Source organism: Phacochoerus africanus, chromosome 10 (assembly GCF_016906955.1).
Source record: "Phacochoerus africanus isolate WHEZ1 chromosome 10, ROS_Pafr_v1, whole genome shotgun sequence".
Classification (NCBI taxonomy): domain Eukaryota; kingdom Metazoa; phylum Chordata; class Mammalia; order Artiodactyla; family Suidae; genus Phacochoerus; species Phacochoerus africanus.
In genome coordinates this window covers 83309318-83329882 of record NC_062553.1, presented here as the reverse complement: position 1 = coordinate 83329882, position 20565 = coordinate 83309318, and the positions used below count along the sequence as shown (strand labels likewise).

Here is a 20565-nt window from a genome sequence, read left to right as displayed (position 1 = left end):
ACAGTGTGGTACTGGTATCAAAACAGACAGACAGACCAATGGAACAGAATAGAGAATCCGGAAATAAACCCGAACCTAGGGTCAATTAATCTTTGACAAGAGGCAAGAACATAAAATGGGAAAAAGAAAGTCTATTCAGCAAGCATTGCTGGGAAACCTGGACAGCTGCATGCAAAGCAATGAAACTAGAACACACCCTCACACCATGCACAAAGATACACTCAAAATGGCTGAAAGATTTAAATGTAAGACAGGACACCATCAAACTCCTAGAAGAAAACATAGGCAAAACACTCTCTGACATCCACATCATGAATATTTTCTCAGGTCAGTCTCCCAAGCAATCGAAATTAGACAAAAATAAACCCATGGGACCTCATCAAACTGAAAAGCTTTTGCACAGCAAAGGAAACCAAAAGAAACCAAAAGACAACTTACAGAATGGGAGAAAATAGTTTCAAATGATGCAACCGACAGGGCTTAATCTCTAGAATATAAAACAACTTATACACCCAACAGCAAAAAAGCCAATCCATCAATGGAAAAATGGACAAAAACCTGAATAGACATTTCTCCAAAGAAGATACACAGATGGCCACAAACACATGAAAAATGCTCAACATCGCTGGTTATAAGAGAAATGCAAATCAAAACTACCATGAGATGTCACCTCACACCAGTCAGAATGGCCATCATTAATCAATCCACAAATAACAAGTGCTGCAGAGGGTGTGGAGAAAAGGGAACCCTCCTACACTGTTGGTGGGAATGTAAACTGGTACAGCCACTATGGAGAACAGTTTGGAGATACCTTAAATCTATACATAGAACTTCCATATGACCCGCAATCCCACTCTTGGGCATCTATCCGGACAAAACTCTACTTAAAAGAGACACGTGCACCCCGCATGTGCATGCAGCACTATTCACAATAGCCAGGACATGAACAACCCAAATGTCCATCGACAGATGATTGGATTCGGAAGAGGTGGTATATATACACAATGGTATACTACTCAGCCATAAAAAGGAATGACATAATGCCATTTGCAGCAACGTGGATGGAGCTAGAGAATCTCATACTGAGTGAAATGAGCCAGAAAGACAAAGACAAATACCATATGATATCACTCATAACCGGAATCTAATATCCAGCACAAATGAACATCTCCTTAGAAAAGAAAATCATGGACTTGGAGAAGAGACTTGTGGCTGCCTGATGGGAGGGGGAGGGGGAGGGAGTGGGAGGGATCGGGAGCTTGGGCTTATCAGACACAACTTAGAATAGATTTACAAGGAATCCTGCTGAATACATTGAGAACTTTGTCTAGATACTCATGTTGCAACAGAAAAGGCTGGGGAAAAATGTAATTGTAATGTATACATGTAAGGATAACCTGACCCCCTTGCTGTACAGTGGGAAAATAAAAAAAAAAAGAAAAAAAAATAGGTGAAATTAAAAAAAACCAAAAAACAAAAACAAAATGTGGTATATACAATGGAATATTATTCAGGCTTAAAAAGGAATGAAATTCTGATACATGCTACAACATGCTGGGCAATGAAACCATTATGCTAAGTTAAGCAGGACAGGAAAGGACAAATACTATATAATTCCTCTTCTATGAGAATCCTAGAGAAAGTTACTTAATTTATATGTTTCTGCTTCTAAGACTACAAATACAGATTAAGACAGCTGTAAAGCTTAAATGAAATAAATAAGGCATCAGCAAAATATCTGGTATTTAAAGTCTTAAAAATATATTAGCTGTATACATATTTAATGTCCTAGGACAGGAGTTAGCATACTACAGCTCACAGCCTACCACCTACCTGTACCTGATTTAATAAAGATAAACTTTAATCAGAACAGACAAATTCAACCTTTACGCATTACCTACAGCTGCTTTCATGCTATAATGGCATTAATGAGTAGTTGTAACAGAGGCCAGATAGCACACAAGGCCTCAAATATTTATTATTGGGCTTTTTCACAAGAAATGTGAAAAACAATAAAAAACAAACTAAAAATACAATGCTATAGAATATTAAAATAAATGGTATAAATGAAGTGAGATAAGCAAGTTAATTGGTTTCTATCTGTTAATTGGGTTCTTTCATCTGTCGATAAATTCAAAGCAATTGATAAACGTGGATGTTTCCCATTTACCCCCAAAAGTATTTCAAAACTGAAAATGTCTTTAGAGGTAATAAGTTAGAATAGACATTTTTTTCCCAAATGAAAGTACAAACATGAGAAGTTATATGAATGGTCTATATCTAAAGAACTTACTGTCATCACCCCTGGTATACTTAATGCCTTAAGGCATTGCGTTGGGTCACAAGCAAAGCCTATTTTTCTGAAAAAAATCACTGAAAAATATATCTGAGGGAGCTCCTGTTGTGGCTCAGTGGTTAAGGAATCCGACTAGGAACCGCGAGGTTGCAGGTTCAATCCCTGGCCTTGCTCAGTGGGTTAAGGATCCGGCGTTGCCCTGAGCTGTGGTGTAGGTCACAGACGAGGTTTGGATCCCTCATTGCTGTGGCTCTGGTGTAGGCCGGCAGCTACAGCTCCGACTAGACCCCTAGCCTGGGAATCTCCATATGCTGCAGGAATGGCCCTAGAAATGGCAAAAAGACCAAAAAAAAAAAAAAAAACCATATATATATATATATATGTATATATATATACACACACACACATCTGAGGAGTTCCCATCTTGGCTCAGCGGAAACAAATCTTACTAGTATCCATGAGGACACAGGTTCAATCCCTAGCCTCGCTCAGAGGATTAAGGATCCGGAATTGCTGTGAGCTGCGGTGTAGGTCGCAGATGTGGCTCGGATCCCGCGTTGCTGTGGCTCTGGCGTATGCCAGTGGCTATAGCTCCGATTAGACCCCTAGCCTGGGAACCTCCATATGCCAAGGGAGCGGCTCAAGAAAAAGGCAAAAAGACAAAAAAAAAAAGAGTTAAGTGCACTTCACTATATTTGCTATATTTCTTCAAGTCTTACATAAATAAAATTGATTTCTTTCCCAATTATAACCTATACCAATTGAAAAATTCAAAAAGGTATTACCTGAATTGGATGTTCACTAAATGAGGCTGGGAGCCATCTGATTGCCAATAAGTTTCCAGATTGTCGTCTCGTAATTGATCCACTCCAAATCCTAAAAACACAAGTGGTAGTAAATTCGCATTAAAAAAAAAAAAGAGCCAAATATTCAAAATATTCAATTACCATATATATTTGTCCAGAAATGCTTGATAAAGTAGATGATCAGTACTGTGAAATTTTTTAATTAACCAAAATTCTTCTATCCTTTTAACCAGACCTCAGTTCTCAGGGTCATAAAAAGTTAATGAAGAGAAATGTCTATTAAATAGTGTTAGGAGACCAGAAGGGGCAGCTCTCACACCCTCATACCAGAGTCCAAGAGGAAGAAGAATGACTCTTCTTCCCTGGCAAGCCCTCAGCCAATGAAACGCTGTGGCCTCTTTGTTTACAGCAACCCACCCAACTTCTTTATCCCCTCAATAAATGGGTGCCACTTCCCTTCAGTGCAGGAACTTGAACATGACTTGCCATAGTTGCAGACCCCAAACTGCAATTCTCTGCTGATCCCAAGTAAACCCATCTTTGCTGGAGGAATACCTGAGAGATGATTTCAGATTAACATGCTGGTAGCCTGTACAGGGACCAGAGGAAATCTCCAATGGTTCTGAGGCTGGTGAGCAAACAGGTGCAGTACCCACCCCATCACTCAACGCTTTCTTGCTGACTCTAGAATTTGAAGGTAAGTCTTTCTCCTGGATCTAAGCACACACCTTCTTTGCATGTGAAGTTCTTCAGGCTTTATTTGGGATCTACTTTAAAGTTTCATCCTTTTGGTTAAGGCCTTGTTCTGTAAGTGAGTACTCATTTAGCATGTCAATCTGATTTAGAGATCAGACTGTTTCAACCAAAGCTGAAAACACCTTTAGCCCAATCATTTGGGATTAAGGGTTGTTTCTCTGAAAATGTTCCAGTTTTCTTCATCCTACTCCTCTGGAAGAGGCTGCCCTCTGGAAACTGGCTGAAAAAGTCTTTGCCCTGGCTTCTCCAGGAGCAAGCTGTCTTCCTTAAAACCAGCTGGGATTAGCCTGCAAGCTGTTTGAATTGAGCTGTTTGTATTGTAAACTGTTTGGAAAATTGTTCTTTTCCTCCAAAGAAAGACCTCTGATAAATGAGATCTTAGTTATCTAAACATTTTGAGTGTGCTCACCCCCTAAACTCTACATGATTTTATGTTTAAAAGCCAAGGTCCTTCCTCATGCACATTTCTAACTAAATGGACCAACCTGACCAAAGGCAATTTAGAATATCAACAGCCTTTACAGAGAACTTTTGAAATCCCTAACATAAGCCCTAACTTAAAGTCCTGAAATGGATTACACTAGCTCAAAAATTTCCAGAATTGAGTCTAATGCTTATTTTGATTGGTATTTTGAAGAATCTCAACATTATCAGAGTCTAAAATTGCCTTTCTGCAAAATAAAATTTTAAGATTAACTGAGGCAAACAAATGATTAAAGAAATATACAATGGATCCTGAAGCTTCAGGCTCTTCTTTCCTGGCTTGTCTTAGCTGCCACCTCAAGCATCATCTTGTCTCCCTCCCTCAGCTCCTTGTGGCCAGACTCTCCCACCTCTGGCGCCATCTTCCTCCTTCCCTTCTGCGCCTCCTAAACCTCTTCCATTCTTTCAACTCCCCCATACCAACTTCCTTCTTTTCTCTTAAACTCTCTCAACTCCCCTTTTCTCTGAACTAGTCAGAACCTCTCTTGAAAATTAAGCCTTCGGGGAGTTCCCTGGTGGCCTAGCAGGTTAAGAACCACGGCACTGTCACTGCTGTAGCTCAGGTCACTGCTATGGTATGCGTTTGAGCCCTGGCCAGGGAATTTCCGCATGCTCTAGGCATGGAAAAGGAAAAAAAATTAAGCCTTCTGAGCATCCAGAGGCTAAACCCTTAATTTCTTGTATTCTCTGGACCAAAACTGAACTGCGAACCATAGTCAAAGATTATCCCAAAGTAACTGAAGATCCTCACATATTTGCTGAGGAATTTAATACAGTTATTAAAACTTATCAACCTGGTTTCTCTGACGCCTATCAACTAGTTTATATGCTTGTCAGTGAAGGCTAGGCCCAGCATTGGATAAAAACCACTAACTGGGAAAATGCCAAAACGTCTCTAGAATTACAACTGGGAGAACAGCCACCAATTTATTACATAACCAGGCTCGGAGCAATTGCTAGGAAACTTCATCGAGCAATTCCTGGAGCTTTTCCAAGGCCTGTTAATAGAAACGAAACTCAGACTTGGAAACAAAAATCTGATGAACCTGTTGGTGATTATTACAATCAACTTCCGATTGTTTTGAAAAAAATTCTGGTCTTTTTTCAGATGTTGGTTCCACCCTGGTAGCTTTTAACTTTATTAATGGGCTAAACTGGGACTTTTCCATTATAGCAAAGAGGAATTTCCAGGATTGAATGGAAAACTATGTCCACTCCAGATTTAGTTAATCTGGTAAACCAGTTCTCTTACACTCTAGATGAATCACCTCAAAGGAAGAACACCAAAATCCTGAACTTTCAACTTCAGCAAATGAAGGCTTGTAAATGGAATCAAAACCCTCCTAGTTTCTACTCTTACTGCAAAGAGTCATGACAACGGAAAAGTGATTGTTACAAATTTAAGCACTTTAGGTGTCTTCAGCCCTATCACTAGCCCTCCCAACATCCTCCCAAGTCTCAATAACAGGGCTCTGAGGAAATGCAGAGGCTCTTCCCAAACCTCTCTCTTAACTGGTCCGGAGAAACATTTCTCCAGATTGGTGATGAATCCCTTCCAGTCCTAACTGACACTGGAGCCATACTCTATATCCCAACACTATAAAACAGTCTCAGAGAACTGAAACGGTTCACATAGTGGGGATCTCTACTGATCCTCCAGAGGTTCCTATCTCTGAATTTGGTACCTTTTGTTTAGGTCCTTCGAGAGACATTTTTTTCCTTAGAGTCCTCTACCCCTAGCCATATATTAGGCTGAGACTTGTAGCAAATTATCATGCCAGTATTTTTTTCTCCCCAAAGGGGGAAATAATTTTAGAAATTGACAGGAATCATCAAAGTATCCCACTAGGTGAATTAAATGACCCTTTTGACATTTATTTGTTCCATCCTTGGTGGTACTGGAGCAGAATTCAGGAACAGTGATCATTTGTCCCCATTAAATCAGCTACCACCTTCCTTATGGGTAAAATCTCTGCTGATGTTGACAAAATTCACAGTGCACCTCCCATCAAGACTCAAATGACCCCCTCAAAACCTCTTCCCTGAATTAATCCATACCTAATAAAAAAGTCTTAGGCACAAAGCCCATAATCTAAGATTACAAGGGTCAAGGCCTCATTATCCCTCGTACCAGTCCCTGTAACACCCTCATTTTACTGGTGAAAAAACCTAAGGGTGGAGGTTTGTCCAGGACCTATCAGCAATAAACAACATTGTTATCCCTGGACACCCTGTTGTTCTTAACCCGTTTACGCTGTTAACGTACATTCCCACTATGAGTAAATTATTTACTGTAGTTGACTTACACAGTGTATTCTTTAGTATTCTAGTTGTTGAAGCTAGCCAATACCTCTTTGCCTTCACTGAAATACAGCTAACTTACCTAGACAGTAATGTCTCAGGATTTTACTGAGAATCCTTTTTTCTCGCAAACCCTAAAGGCTGATCTGGATGACAGAGTTCCACGGGAGCTCTGTTTTATTGTAACACGTGAATGATTTACTTCTTTGCTCTCCTTCTCAAGCCTCCTCCCTGGAAAACAGCATCCCCTTACTAAAGCTTTTAGCCTTAAAGGGACATAAGATTGCCATAGAAAGGCTGCAGCTAGCCCAAACCCAGGACATCTATTTAGAGCATATCAGAACAAGGGTTACACCTAGATCTCAAAAGACTCCATGGTGACCTAAGTTTCCCAAAACTTTTTTTTTTTTTTTTCCTTTCTTTAGGGCCACAACCACAGCATATGGAGGTTCCCAGGCTAGGGGTCCAATCGGAGCTGTAGCTGCTGGCCTATGCCACAGCCACAGCAACGCGGGATCCAAGCCATGTCTGCGACCTACACCACAGCTCACAGCAACACTGGATCCTTAACCCACTGAGCGAGGCCAGAGATCGAACCTACAACCTCATGGTTCCTAGTCAGATTTGTTAACCACTGAGCCATGACGGGAACTCCCAGTTTCCTGAAACTCTTAAGTGCCAACTGTAAAGTTTTCTCGGGCTAGTTGGTTATTGCTGAAACTAGATTCCAGATTTCCCTGTTATGGACAAAGCCTCTATATGTTTTACTCAATTAATAACAGGCTTGCCTCAAATTTATAAGAAGAATTTGATAACACAACCACTAAGGCCTACAAGGAGAATTTGATGAACCCATCTGCCCTTCGGCATCCCAATTACCTGATTCCCTTTTTCCATTTTGTACATGAAAAGGGGAGGAGAATGCTCTTTAGTTACTCACCCCCAAACTTGGGGACCACCACTGACCCCTAGAGTATTACAGCTAGCAACTGCACCCTGTTGCACAGGGATGTCCCCCTTGCCTTAGAGCCATTACAGCCACTACCCTTTTGGTTAAGGTCACCATAAAAATCATTGTGGAATGCCCTTTAACCACTTTTGAACCTCATGCAGTAGAATTCTCCTGAATTCTCACCATACTGAATATTTCTCAGTCAGCTGCTGCATCTCCTATGAAGCCCTTTGTTAAGTATTCCTCATGGAACTCTTTTACACTATAATAGCCTGAATCTAGCTACTCTTTGTTCCCCAGCCACTGATGAAGTCCTTCACAACTACTTACTGCTGATGGACCACCCACTGACTCCTTGTGATGCTCTACAGGTAATTCCTTTGGGTAACTTTGACTTCTCATGGTTCACTGACGGTTCTTATTTACTGTGCTGGGTGTTACAACTCTGATGCTGTTGAAGCAGCAACTTAACCTGTAGTAACTTCAGTCTTTTTAGGGCCGCACCTGCAGCATATGGAGGTTCCCAGGCTAGGGGTCAAATCGGAGCTACAGCTGCCAGCCTACACCACAGTCACAGCAATGCCAGATCCTTAACCCACTGAGCAAGGCCAGGGATCAAACGTGTGTCCTCATAGTTCCTAGTTGGATTCATTTCTACCACACCATGACAGGAATTCCAAAAAAATTTTTAAAGAAGAGAAATCATACAAACTATGCTCTCAGACCATAACAGAATTAAACTAGGAATCATTATCAGAAAGATAACTGTAAAATTCCAAAATATTTGGATATAAAACAACATATGAATCAAGAAGTATTAAAAGAAAATTTTCAATATTGGGAACTGAATGAAAATGAAAATAAAAATTATCAAATAATATAGGGTAGAATGCAGCAGTGCTTAGGGAGAAATTTTGGCATGGTAGATATTAGAAAAGAAGAAAGATCTAAAATCTATAATCTAAGCTTTCATCTTAGAAAACTAGAAAAAGAAGAGCAAATTAAATCCAAAATAAGCAGAAGGAAGAAATAATAAAAATCAGAGAAGAAATCAATGAAACTGAAGTCAGGAAATTAATAAAGAAAAATCACCAAGACCACAAGATGGTTCTTTGAAAAGGTCAATAAAATCAATACACCTCTAACCAGGCTAACCAAGAAAAAAAGGAAGAAGACACAAATTATTAATATCAGAGATGAAAGAGAGGCCATCACTAATGATCCATGAATAATAAAAAGGGTAATCAAGGAGTATTATAAACAACTCCCTGTCCACAAATTTGCTAACTTAAATAAAACAGACCAACTGAAAGACACAATCTACCAAAACTCACACATGGAGAAATACATAATCTGAATAGGCCTATATTTATTATAGAAGTTGAATAAAAAATTAATAACCTTCCAAAAGACACCAACAGGCCTAGATGGTTTCATTGGTGACTTCTGTCAAACATTCAAGAAAGAAATAATACCAATTCTCTACAATCTCTTCCAGAAAATAGAAGCAGAAGGAATATGTCCTAATGGATCCTATAAGGGCAGCATTCCCCTAATAACAAAACCAAGTAAAGACATTACAAGAAAGGAAAATTAAAGAACAGTATCTCTCATGAATACAAATACAAAAATCCTCAAAAAAATACCCACAAAGAAAATCCATCTATAAAAATAATTATACACCACAATCAACTGGGATTTATTCCAGGTATGCAAAGCTGCTTCACCATTCTTAAATTAACTATTGTAATCCATCACAAAAACAGACTAAAGGAGGGAAACCATATGATTATATCAATAGCTATAGAGAAAGCATTGACAAAATCCTACACTCACTCAAGATAAAATCTATCAGCAAACTAGGAATATAGGGGCACTTTCTCAAATTTACATATTTACAAACAAACAACAATTAACATATTTAATGGTGAGAAACTACAAGTCTTCTAAGTCGAAGAATAAGGCAAGGATGTCCTTTCTTACCACTCTCATGCACCATCATACTGGAAGCCTTAGCTAATGCAATAAAACAAGAAAAGGAAATAAAAGACATACACTGGAAAGGAAAAATCAAAACGATAGAAACCAGCAATTCCACTCCTAAGTATTTACCTCCCAAAAAATGAAAACCTATGTCCACACAAAAACCTGTACATGAATGTTTACAGCAGATTTATCTACAATCACCAAATACTAGAAGCAATATTTAACTATTTAACTATTGCTGCATAAAAAACTACCCCAAAACTTAGCATCTTAAAACACCAAACATGCATCATTTCACAATTTTCTATATGATAGGAATTTGGGACCAGCTTGGTTGGGCAGTTTGGCCCAGGCCTCTCATGAGTTAGTTCTCGTATTATCTGAAGCTGAAGCAATTATCTGAAAGCTTAACTGGAGCTAGAGGATGTGTTCTAAGGTGCCTTACTTATCTGGCTGCTGACAAGAGGCTTCAGTTCCTCATTGGCTATTGTCAGAAGGCCATAATTCCTTGCCATACCAACCTCTCCATAGGTCCACTTGTGGCCAGGTCCTGCCTCACAAAACAGCAGCTGGCTCCTCCAGAGTGAGTGATTCAAACCAGAGCAAGGCAAAGCTACAATTATCTTTTATGATCTAGTCACAGAAGTCAAATACCATCACTTCTGCCATATTCTACTGGTCCCAGAGACCAACCTTGACAAAACGTGGTTGTGGCCATCAGAAGGGCGTGAATATCAGGAAATAGGATCACTGGGACCATATGGGAAGCTGACTACCACAAACTTAAATGTCCATTAACTAGTGAATAGGTAAACCGTGATATATTCATACATTGGAATAGTAATCATTAATAAAAAGGAACAAACTATTGATGGAAAAAATCACAAATGCATCATGCTAAGTGAAAGCAGCCAGACCCCAAAGGCTACATACAGTATGATTACATTTATATGGCATTCTGGGAAAGGTGAACCCAAAGGGACACAAAAGAGATCAGAGGTTGTCAGAGGTTTGGGAGTGGGCAGAAGACCGATTAAAAAGGGGCATGAGGAAATTTCTTTGGATGTTAGAAATATCCTATATTTGATTATGATAGTACTTTCATGACTATATGTGTTTGTTAAAATTCATAGCACCATACACATAAAAACAGGCATAGTGATAGACTTTCTTGCAACATGACAGAAAAGAAAATGGTGAAGTAGTATCCACAAATGTTTGAGAGAATAAGACTGCTTCCCAAGAATTCAATCCCAACCAAAAGTAAAATAAAATTATTTGGGGATATGTAATCACTTCAAAAATTTGTCACCTACTTATCCCATCTGGAGAAATAACACCTCTGCAACAAAAAGCTGTACAAACTACTATATATAAAATAAATAACAAGGTTGTGCAGTATAGCACAGAGAACTATATTCAATATCTTACAATAAAATATAATGAAAAAAATCTGAAAAGTAATATATAGATACATATGCATGTATAACTGAATCACTTTGCTATTCACCAGAAACTAAGACAACACTGTAAATCAACTATAGCTCAACTTTTTAAAAATGCTGGGGTCAGAGCTTCCATGCCTGCCCGCTTGCATCTCTCACAAGAGTCCCATCTCAATAAATCTATTTCTTGCCTAAAAAAAAAAAAAAAAAAGAAAAGAAAATGCTAACCAAATAACTGAATCATAGCAGAGAGAGGGTTGGATAAAGAGACCTTGGAGTTCCCGTCATAGCACAGTGGTTGACGAATCTGACTAGGAACCATGAGGTTTCGGGTTTGATCCCTGGCCTTGCTCAGTGAGTTAGGAATTCCGTGTTGCTATGGCTATGGTGTAGGCCAGCGGCTATAGCTCCAATTAGACCCCTAGCCTGGGAAACCTCCATATGCCGCAGGTGCAGCCCTAGGAAAGGCCAAAAAAAAAAAAAAAAAGAGAGACCTCATGACATGTGCAGTTAAACTGAAGTGAATACTAGTAAAGCAACTGAGAAGAGACATAAGTGAAAATCCAATTAAATCTGCTTTAGAATTAAGATAAAGCATCTAAACACTAAGAATATTCAAGTCAGTCCAGTGTACAAGGAAACTATAAATAGTTATTATAAACAGCTCACTATACCTGGTTTGCAAGATGAGAGTGACCAAACAGCTTGTGAACCAATTTCCCGTACTGTTCCAGTCCTCTCCAACTGCTTAGGGTCAGCGCCAGGAGGTGTCTTGTTTGGTGTGGTCATATTTAAAATATTCTATGTAGAGAAAAAGAATATCCACATTATACCGGGGGGGGGTGGGGGGCTGAGCACCTTTTATAAAGGGGTGAAAATTAAAATGAAATAGCCAAATGGAGTTCCCATGGTGGCTCAGAGGAAACAAATCTGACTAGCATCCATAAGGACGCAAGTTTGATCCCTGGCCTTGCTCAGTGGGTTGAGGATCTGGTGTTGCCATGAGCTGCCGTGTAGGTCGAAGACTCGGCTAGGATCTGATGTTGCTGTGGTGTAGGCCAGCAGCTATAGCTCTGATTTGCCCCCTAGCCTGGGAACCTCCATATGCCCAGAGTACGGCCCTAAAAAGACAAAAAATAAAAATAAAATGAAATAGCCAAATGGATCACAAATATGCCCTGAATATCAATCATCTATTTCTTAAAAGGTGACATAACTCAATCACTGTAATTAAAAACTCTTGAGAATTCAGTTTTTGTTTCTAAAATACAACATATTATGACTTAGGAGATGTGCAAAGCAACAGCATATAGTAGTCAAAAGGCTATAGGGTCAAGGGGTCAGATTTAGTCACTCCTTTAGCCTAGATTTTGGCCAGGTCTGGGCTTTACTTCCTTTCCTGTCTGTCAAAGGGGTTGACTGGATCTATAATTGTAATGCTATGAAGTTCTATACATCTGTGAGTAAAAATTCCTAATGAAGTTTTCTCCCTCGAAAAGTCAGACTTAAAAACCTTTAATCCAGAAATATGTAAATATTGGTCAACATTTTAAAAAATCCATTAAGTGATGCAGAGAAAAATCACATCTTCTCACTGGTCGTCAAAAGTTCCATTTATACGTGCTTTTACTGTAGAATATAAAGTCAGAAAAATGCCTTTAAGGTATAGAAGTGAAGAACTGGTCTATTCTAAATCACTAGTTTATCCTCTTGGCTAGTGAACAACACGTAAAACTGCTTCAGTAGTGCAAAGTTACAGCGGCTGAACGCGGTTACACGTACATGATATTATAAACTTGGCCTAAAAGGTCTGTTTACCGTCTCCTTGACATCTCAACTGTTCCCTAATCTCTACACAAGCACTTGATACCGCTGAAATAATAGTACACACTGGACTGTAAACTTCGGAAAGGCCTGAGGCTTAAATGCTCCATTAGCAATTTACTGAATGAATAAATAAATAAATGAATAAGTTCCATCATAAACTAAAGTATTTCTCAAGGTCTAGGTTGGTCTAAGTAAGGTCTAGGTTGAGACAATAAAACCTGTGGCCACACTGTCAAATGTCCAAAAATGTCCAAAAAGGGAAGAGCTATCTCTACATTGTGGAAAATTCAGCTGCCGAACTTGGTACTGGACTCCACCAAGTGGATAAAACACGGAGCTCGAAGAAGAATGGGTTCCTGGCCACATCATTCATAAGGTGAGGCCAAGGAGAGAACGCCACAGTAAGCAGTGTCTGGACCAGACTCTCTTGGTTCCGTTTGACATCCCTTCCAGAAGCGCTAGAATGGGCAACCGCTAAGGATCCATTCCTGACCCATCGGCCTTGAAATAGGAAGCGTAAAAGGAGACTGACAGTGGAGAAGAGATCGCATCTGTTTAAGCTAGAATCATTCTCCACGTCGGGGAAAGCCCATGCACTTACAGCTTGCAGACCCGGGTTGCCTCCACTCAGGTTTTCGGAATCCACTGCTGCTCCGCGCCACTCCCCCTCGCCTTCCCAGAACCGCCTAGCTTCCCCAACGACGTCAATTGGGGTCGCAGTCCGATGATGTCATCCCATCGTCCCGCCCTCCTCCCAGGGCTCTGCCGGGCGTGCTCTGCCGCGCACGCGTACATCGCCCCTGTGGCATGCGCGAGGCGGCGGCTGGGCACCGCCATCTTGGCCGGTGTGTGTAGGAACACGCTGTGTGGCTGAAAAGTGAAAGCAAGAGCAGATTTGGCTTCTGCGTTCCCCTCCCCAAGGGGAATCTGTTTGTCCAGGTACGTGAATAGCCCGGAGGGGTTTTGCCGTTAGCTTCGGTTTGGCATGGTCTAAACGCAGGTAGTGGCATTCTCGGAGAGCTTTTGGTTAGGCCTCAGGTGGCGGCGGTGGAGACGGCAGCGGCGCGTAGCAGCCGGCTTGAGGGAGACAGCTGGTAACGCCGGAGCGCGGGCGCCGCCGAGTGCTGACGGCTCCTCCAGGCTGACCTGGCTTTCCGCCTCTGTTGCCCGCCGTCCCCTCAGCGTTCCAGTCTCCACCGCCTCCACTCCCCGCTTTACCGCGCTCCTACTCTGGAGCTGAATCTTTTAGAAAGCCGCATCCCCTACTCCCCCCACTCTCCCCCGGCCCGGTGAAGGGGATGTAATGTCACGTGCGTATTTGACTATGAGACGTCGTGGCCTTTTTTTCCCTACTGTTTGGCGATTTGGCAGTGAGTCATGGCATCTTGCCGCCATGAAGTCGAATATTTCTTGTCCACTCCCAATCTTTATAGAAATGATGTCCAAACGTCAGCACTTTTATCAAAGCAGCGTGTTCTCAGCTGTAACCGAGGTTGTTCCAAGTAATCTCCCAGGTGAACGCCATTAGCATTTGGGGTGCGCTTTTATGGTACTCTGCACGTTCCGTTTTCCTCATTAGATCTTAAACTCCTTGAGATTACCAGTGATGTCTTTACTGAAAATACTTACTTTGAAGAGAATTTACTTTGAGATTTGAATATTTTCAGAGCCCTGTTTGTTCCCAGGAGTCTCTTATTATAGAGTCTTTCCCTGCAATCTTTCCTGTGCTGTATCTTTCTCATTGAAAAAGAAAGGAGGGAATCCTGCCCATTTCTTTAAACTGACGTGGAAATTTAATTAATAGTGTTGACACAGTTAATTAACAGTTCTTCAAAGAATCTGTCCACTTAAATACATTATAATTTATCACTTTTTGATGTAAGTCAGGTTATTAGCCATCTCTGCTATGCTTTTATTTTATAAAAATCATCTCCTACAGTCTTTTGGGTTTTTTTAATGGTTTGAAATAGTCAATGAAACATTATAGTAGTTTGGCAAAAATAAACTTTAAGCAGTTTCATTGCTAAATCAATGATGATTTATCCCCTCCTGGAGAATTCATTATGCTGATTCACCATAATTTGTATGGAGTCCAGTTTAATTTTAATAGCTAACTAAAGAATCTTCAGTTTCTAGGTAATTATCGCTTCTGGAATGATAGTTGCCTTTTTTTTGCTTTTTAGGGCCACACCTGCAGCATTTGGAAGTTCCCAGGCTAGGGGGTCAAATTGGAGCTGCAACTGCTGACCTACACCACAGCTCATGGCAACATCAGCTCCTAAGGAGTGAGGGCACTCCCCCACTGAGTGAGGGCAGGGATCAAAGCCACATCCTCATGGATCCTAGTCCCATTCGTTATCACTGAGCCATGATGGGAACTCCCAGAATGATAACTTCTTTGTAGCAACTCGAAAGTCATTTAGTTTCTTCCTGTAATCCTTAGGAGGCCTAGACCAGTTTCGAAAAGTTTTAAAGGGGTAGAGTGAACCTATCAGATAACTCTGTTACATAAAACTTAAAATTTAGTTGGTTTTGGATTAGACTCCCCCCCCCCAGCAATACATGCTTTAGTGAATAACTGTCACTGTAACATATTGGTAACTTGCAAGATTTCTGAAGTTGTTATAACCTGTAGGAAAGTTATTTACTGTATCTGAATTCATTTTCTTCATTTCATTCAACAGAAATGTTTGAACTCCTACTATGTGGTAGGCACTGATCCATCCACTGTAATGAACAGACAAAAATTCCTGCACTTATGATGGCGTACATTCTCCTTGGAGAGGGAAAAATATCGTGTGTGGAGCGAGAGAAAATAAATACATATATATACACTTCTGCATATACCGTGTATGCACATATGTCATATAGTACAAAGAGCTAAGGAGAAGACAAAAAACTATTTTTCGATAGTATATCTAGAAAAGGCTCACTGAGAACAGACATTAAAGACTTGAGGTAGTGAGCCATGTGATGATTCACTAGGAGTAATAGGCGCAGGGAGCAGAAAATGCCAAGACCCTGATGAGTGGCAGTTAACTATTTTTAACTATATTTAACTTTATCCATGTGAAAAATGGTAATGATCTGACAAGATGTTTTGATGGAATGATGGGCACTAAAGTTTAGAATGGACTCCAGAGAGAATACATAGAAATTTGAAACACTATCTACAGGCAGTCTTAAAGTAGTCTTGCTGTAAAGGGAAAGAGAAATGGAGCAGTGGAGGAAGATGGGGTCAGATAATAGTATTTGAAGGCTGATGGGAATAGGCCAGTGGAAAGATTAATTGATGATGTGAAAGACAGGAGAGAGAATTATTGGAATATTGTCCTTAGTAGATGTCTTTCAGTTTGCAAATGGACTTAGTTATGAAAATATATGTAGTGTGATTACTGGTTGGCATAAGGGTTCGCTTGAGGTGATACTAGTCAACATGGCTTTGTTTTTTTCTCTTCACATTTTCTGTTGCATGTGTACATGTGAAGAGTTGTATTTAACCTGGAGTATAGTTAAGGGTGTGAGTGAGTGACAGTGAAATTTTAGGTGGGTTTTGGTTTGTTTGTTTTGCTTTTTTAGGGCCGCACTTGTGGCATATGGAAGTTCCCAGGCTGGGGGTCCAATCAGAGCTATAACTGCCAGCCTTTGCCACAGCCACAGCAGTGTGGGATCCAGGCTATGTCTGTGACCTACACTACAGCTCATGGCAACACCAGATCCTTAATCCACTGATCCTTAATCCAAGGATCGAACTGGCATTGTCATAGATGCTAGTTGGGTTCGTTACCACTGAGCTACAATGGGAACTCCCTTTGGTAGGTTTTGGAGGGAAGTGTAAATACAGAGGACTGAGGGACAGTGGAAATATGGTAGAATCAAAGAATACTTATAGGTATGAGGAATGAGGGGGTTAGAGGATTGTTGGATTGTTGTGTGTGAAAGGTGAGCTGAAAAGATAGGTGGTTGGAGAATAGGTGTTTAAAATGTAGGTTATGGAGAAAGATTACAGTTATTTGTAATGACACGGTCAAGGATTTGGCCAAAGGAATGAGTAGCTAGGGTAAAGCAAGATCACTGGAGGAGAGTTAATGAACTAAGAGAACAGGCTATTAATAGGATCATCTAGGAACATACTGAAATCACCAAGAATTATGGCAGGAGTTGTAGGAGTGTGAACAATAGCGAAGTTGTAGGAGTGTGAACAAAATCTTAAAAAAATGAGAGGAAGTGATAATGATCGTTAGTGAAATGACTACAGCAGTAGTCATTTGAGTGATAAGAGAGGCAAAAACTGGCTGTTTTTAGTGAGGACGGAGAAATGATAGTCTGGGAGCAGCATTGAGGAGCAAGATCCCTTATCCCCACTAAGCCTAATGATATTGAAGGGTGTGAGAAAGACTTGAAGCTCTGTTAGAAGAAGCAGTCTGTCAGGAAAAATCTGGATAGGGAGTTCCCGTTGTGGCCCAGGGGTAACGAACCTGACTAGTTGCCATGAGGAGGTGGGCTCGATCCCTGGCCTTGCTCATGAGGTTCAAGATCTGGCCTTGCTGTGTGCTGTGGTGTAGGCTGGCAGCTCCAGCTTCAGTTGGACCTCTAGCTTGGGAACTTCCATATGCCGCAGGTGTGGCCCTAAGACCGAAAAAAGAAAAAAGAAAAAGAAGGAAAAAAAAAATCCAGATAGAGGGATAGAGGATCCCAGTCATTGGTAGAAAAAGCCAACAGAATGTCTTTGTTTATTGATAGTCTTTTGGCTTTAAATTCTTTTTTTTTGTCTTTTAGGGCTGCACCTTTGGCATCTGGAGGTTCCCAGACTATGGGTCGAATCAGAGCTGTTGCTGCCAGCCTACGCCAGAACCACAGAAACATTAGATCCGAGCCACATGTATGATATACACCACAGCTCACAGCAGTGCCGGATCCTTAACCCACTGAGTGAGGCCAGGGGTCAAACCTACAACCTCATAGTTCATAGTTGGGTTTGTTTCCACTGAACCATGACGGGAACTCCAGATTCTTTCATTACATATTGGAATAAGCTGGAGTAGTAAAGCACTTTTTGGACTTATTTAATCACATTTCTAAGAAAATTATTAAGCTCAACATTATAATGGATTTTTAACTTTGACCTCAGCTACATAATTGATGGCACTGTTATTATCAAGACTTCAAAAGCTTTAAAAATGAGTGTTCTAGGAGTTCCCGTCGTGGCGCAGTGGTTAACGAATCCGACTAGGAACCATGAGGTTGCGGGTTCGGTCCCTGCCCTTGCTCAGTGGGTTAACGATCCGGCGTTGCCGTGAGCTGTGGTGTAGGTCACAGACGCGGCTCGGATCCTGCGTTGCTGTGGCTCTGGCGTAGGCCAGTGGCTACAGCTCCGATTCAACCCCTAGCCTGGGAACCTCCATATGCCGCGAGAGCGGCCCAAAGAAATAGCAAAAAGACCAAAAAAAAAAAAAAAGAGTGGTCTATACATATAGTTTACCACATCATTTTTGTTTCAATGTTGTTTGTATAAAATTCATCTTGGCCATATTATAAATTCCCAGGGAAACCAGGTTTTACTTTTTCCAGTTGAACAACATGATTGGTTACACCTTTAGTAATTATTTGCCATTTCCATCGGTAGTGTCATTATAGTCAGATGGATAAGACATAAAGTGGTGATTCGTTTGAGGGAAGAAGTAAAAATCTTTATCATATGTATGTTTTCACGTCAGATCTTATTCTGGATTCTGTGTTATTGGTCTGTATTCATACACTAATATCAGCATTAATTGTTGAGGCTGTATGTCATTATTTTCCATATGTAGAAAGTATAGGTTTCCCCACCCTCCTTGCTCTTTTCCCATTTTCTAGCTATTACTACTTTTCTTTTTGTAAGAGCTTTAGATTTGTCTAATTTGTCTAATTTAGTTTTTTCCCCCTTGAGGTTGGATTACATGTATAAATTCAGGCATGGTTGAAATCTCTGATGTTGATGTTTTCCATTGTGAAAACTGAGACAACATGTCATTCTACTAGTTCAGGTCTTTTATTTTTGTGGTATTTTAAAAGTTACCTCACGTGTGTATACATCATATTAAGTTGATCTAGATCTTTTCTTTATTTGAAAGTGGTATTTTTTCTTCTTTATACAAGTCTTCTGATTAATGGTGTGAGTGTGTGTATATAAAATTTTGTTTTTTCAACATTACTAAATTATTGCTTTTACTGTTTTTTACTAGCCAGGTGATATCTGAATGTAGTGATAATTTATGTCCTACTTCTAACGTTTTTTGCTTGTGACTTATTTCTCTTAACTGATTGCCTTGACTGGGCCATAATGTTGTTAATTTTTCTTTAATAGAGAATCTGGATAGTCTTACTTCCTTAGAATTATGGCGGATAAATTAACAAGAATTGCTATTGTCAACCATGACAAGTGTAAACCTAAGAAATGTCGGCAGGAGTGCAAAAAGAGTTGCCCTGTGGTTCGAATGGGTAAGATATTCTGTGGGTTAAGAATAAGAGAAGATTTTAAAAGAAATACATTGACTTCATAGGTTTCTAGGCTTTAGTATATACTTTTTCCCCCATTAGTTTCTTTAAAATATGAAAATAAGACCAGATTTTGTCTTAAATTTCTTTTATTGCTTTGTCACTAAATGATCGTGTTTTAAGTCCATTTAATACAAAATCAAACCAGAGTTCAAATTACTGAGATTCTTACTGTACTACAAAATTCTATAGTTAAAGTCATGAAAGGACTGCCAAAATATTCGTATTAATATTCTCCTTTTTTTTTTTTTTGTCTTTTCGCTATTTCTTTGGGCCGCTTCCGCGGCATATGGAGGTTCCCAGGCTAGGGGTTGAATCGGAGCTGTAGCCACCGGCCTACGCCAGAGCCACAGCAACGCAGGATCCGAGCCGCGTCTGCGACCTACACCACAGCTCACGGCAACGCCGGATCGTTAACCCACTGAGCAAGGGCAGGGACCGAACCCGCAACCTCATGGTTCCTAGTCGGATTCGTTAACCACTGCGCCACGACGGGAACTCCTAATCTCCTTTTTTAAAAAAGCTTCATATGAATCAATATTCATGAGGCTTTGCTATATTTTCAGATCAAATAAATTTACAACCATTTAGAATTGATGAATTGTTGATAGTCTTTAAGGGCTATATTAATTTTTTTTTTTTGTCTTTTTATGGCCACTCTCGAGGCATATGGAAGTTCCCAGGCTAGGGGTCAAATCAGAGCCACAGCTGCCAGCCACAGCAACGCCGGATCCTTAAACCACTAAGTCAGGCCAGGGATCGAACTCATAACCTCATGGTTCCTGGTCAGATTCGTTTCCGCTGCACCATGACGGGAACTCCAGTAATTTTTACTGTAAATAAACTACTGAGATAAAAGCTTACTGAATCTTAAACTTTGGATGTCGTCTGTTACAATCTATCATGCTATTCAGAAATTTCATTATTAAATATCCCTAATGCCACATTAATTTTGTCTGTATATTAAATCTCTGATACCTTCCAGGAGCTTCCCTGATGTAGCTAACATAATTCATTCTCTTCTCTGGTGCATGTCACCATTTTCAAGGCATGTTTAAATATTGAGATCAGTTGGTTTAAAAATAAAGCTGTTTTAGGATCTGCCATATTTTTACTAGCATGTTTTCTTCTCACAGTAAATAAAGCAAAATAAGCATATTAGAGTCATCTTCATCT

The 20565-nt window shown here is 40.2% G+C and overlaps 2 protein-coding genes across 4 annotated transcripts in view; one reads left to right on the top strand and one right to left on the bottom strand.

The window, feature by feature from the left end:
• The window catches only part of ANAPC10 (anaphase promoting complex subunit 10), an 80091-nt gene extending 66525 nt beyond the window's left edge, over positions 1 to 13566 (bottom strand). For 2 of the 3 annotated variants that reach the window (XR_007137421.1, XM_047798204.1), the window contains exons 1-3: positions 13454 to 13536; positions 11700 to 11826; positions 3082 to 3172 (exon numbers count right to left, since the gene is read on the bottom strand). Coding sequence is in view for 2 of the 3 variants with exons in the window: in XM_047798204.1 (XP_047654160.1) it covers positions 3082 to 3172; positions 11700 to 11814 (206 nt within the window). In the remaining variant the exon portion in view is untranslated. Of the gene's footprint in view, positions 1 to 3081; positions 3173 to 11699; positions 11827 to 13453 lie in introns of all 3 variants that reach the window. The other variant, XM_047798205.1, reaches the window with a different exon arrangement.
• Positions 13567 to 13646: 80 nt separating this feature from the next.
• ABCE1 (ATP binding cassette subfamily E member 1) overlaps positions 13647 to 20565 on the top strand; it is a 49949-nt gene continuing 43030 nt past the window's right edge. Inside the window, exons 1-2 of the mRNA XM_047798203.1 lie at positions 13647 to 13791; positions 19199 to 19332. Coding sequence (XP_047654159.1) covers positions 19230 to 19332 — 103 coding nt within the window. The 5' untranslated portion in view covers positions 13647 to 13791; positions 19199 to 19229. The remainder of the gene's footprint in view (positions 13792 to 19198; positions 19333 to 20565) is intronic.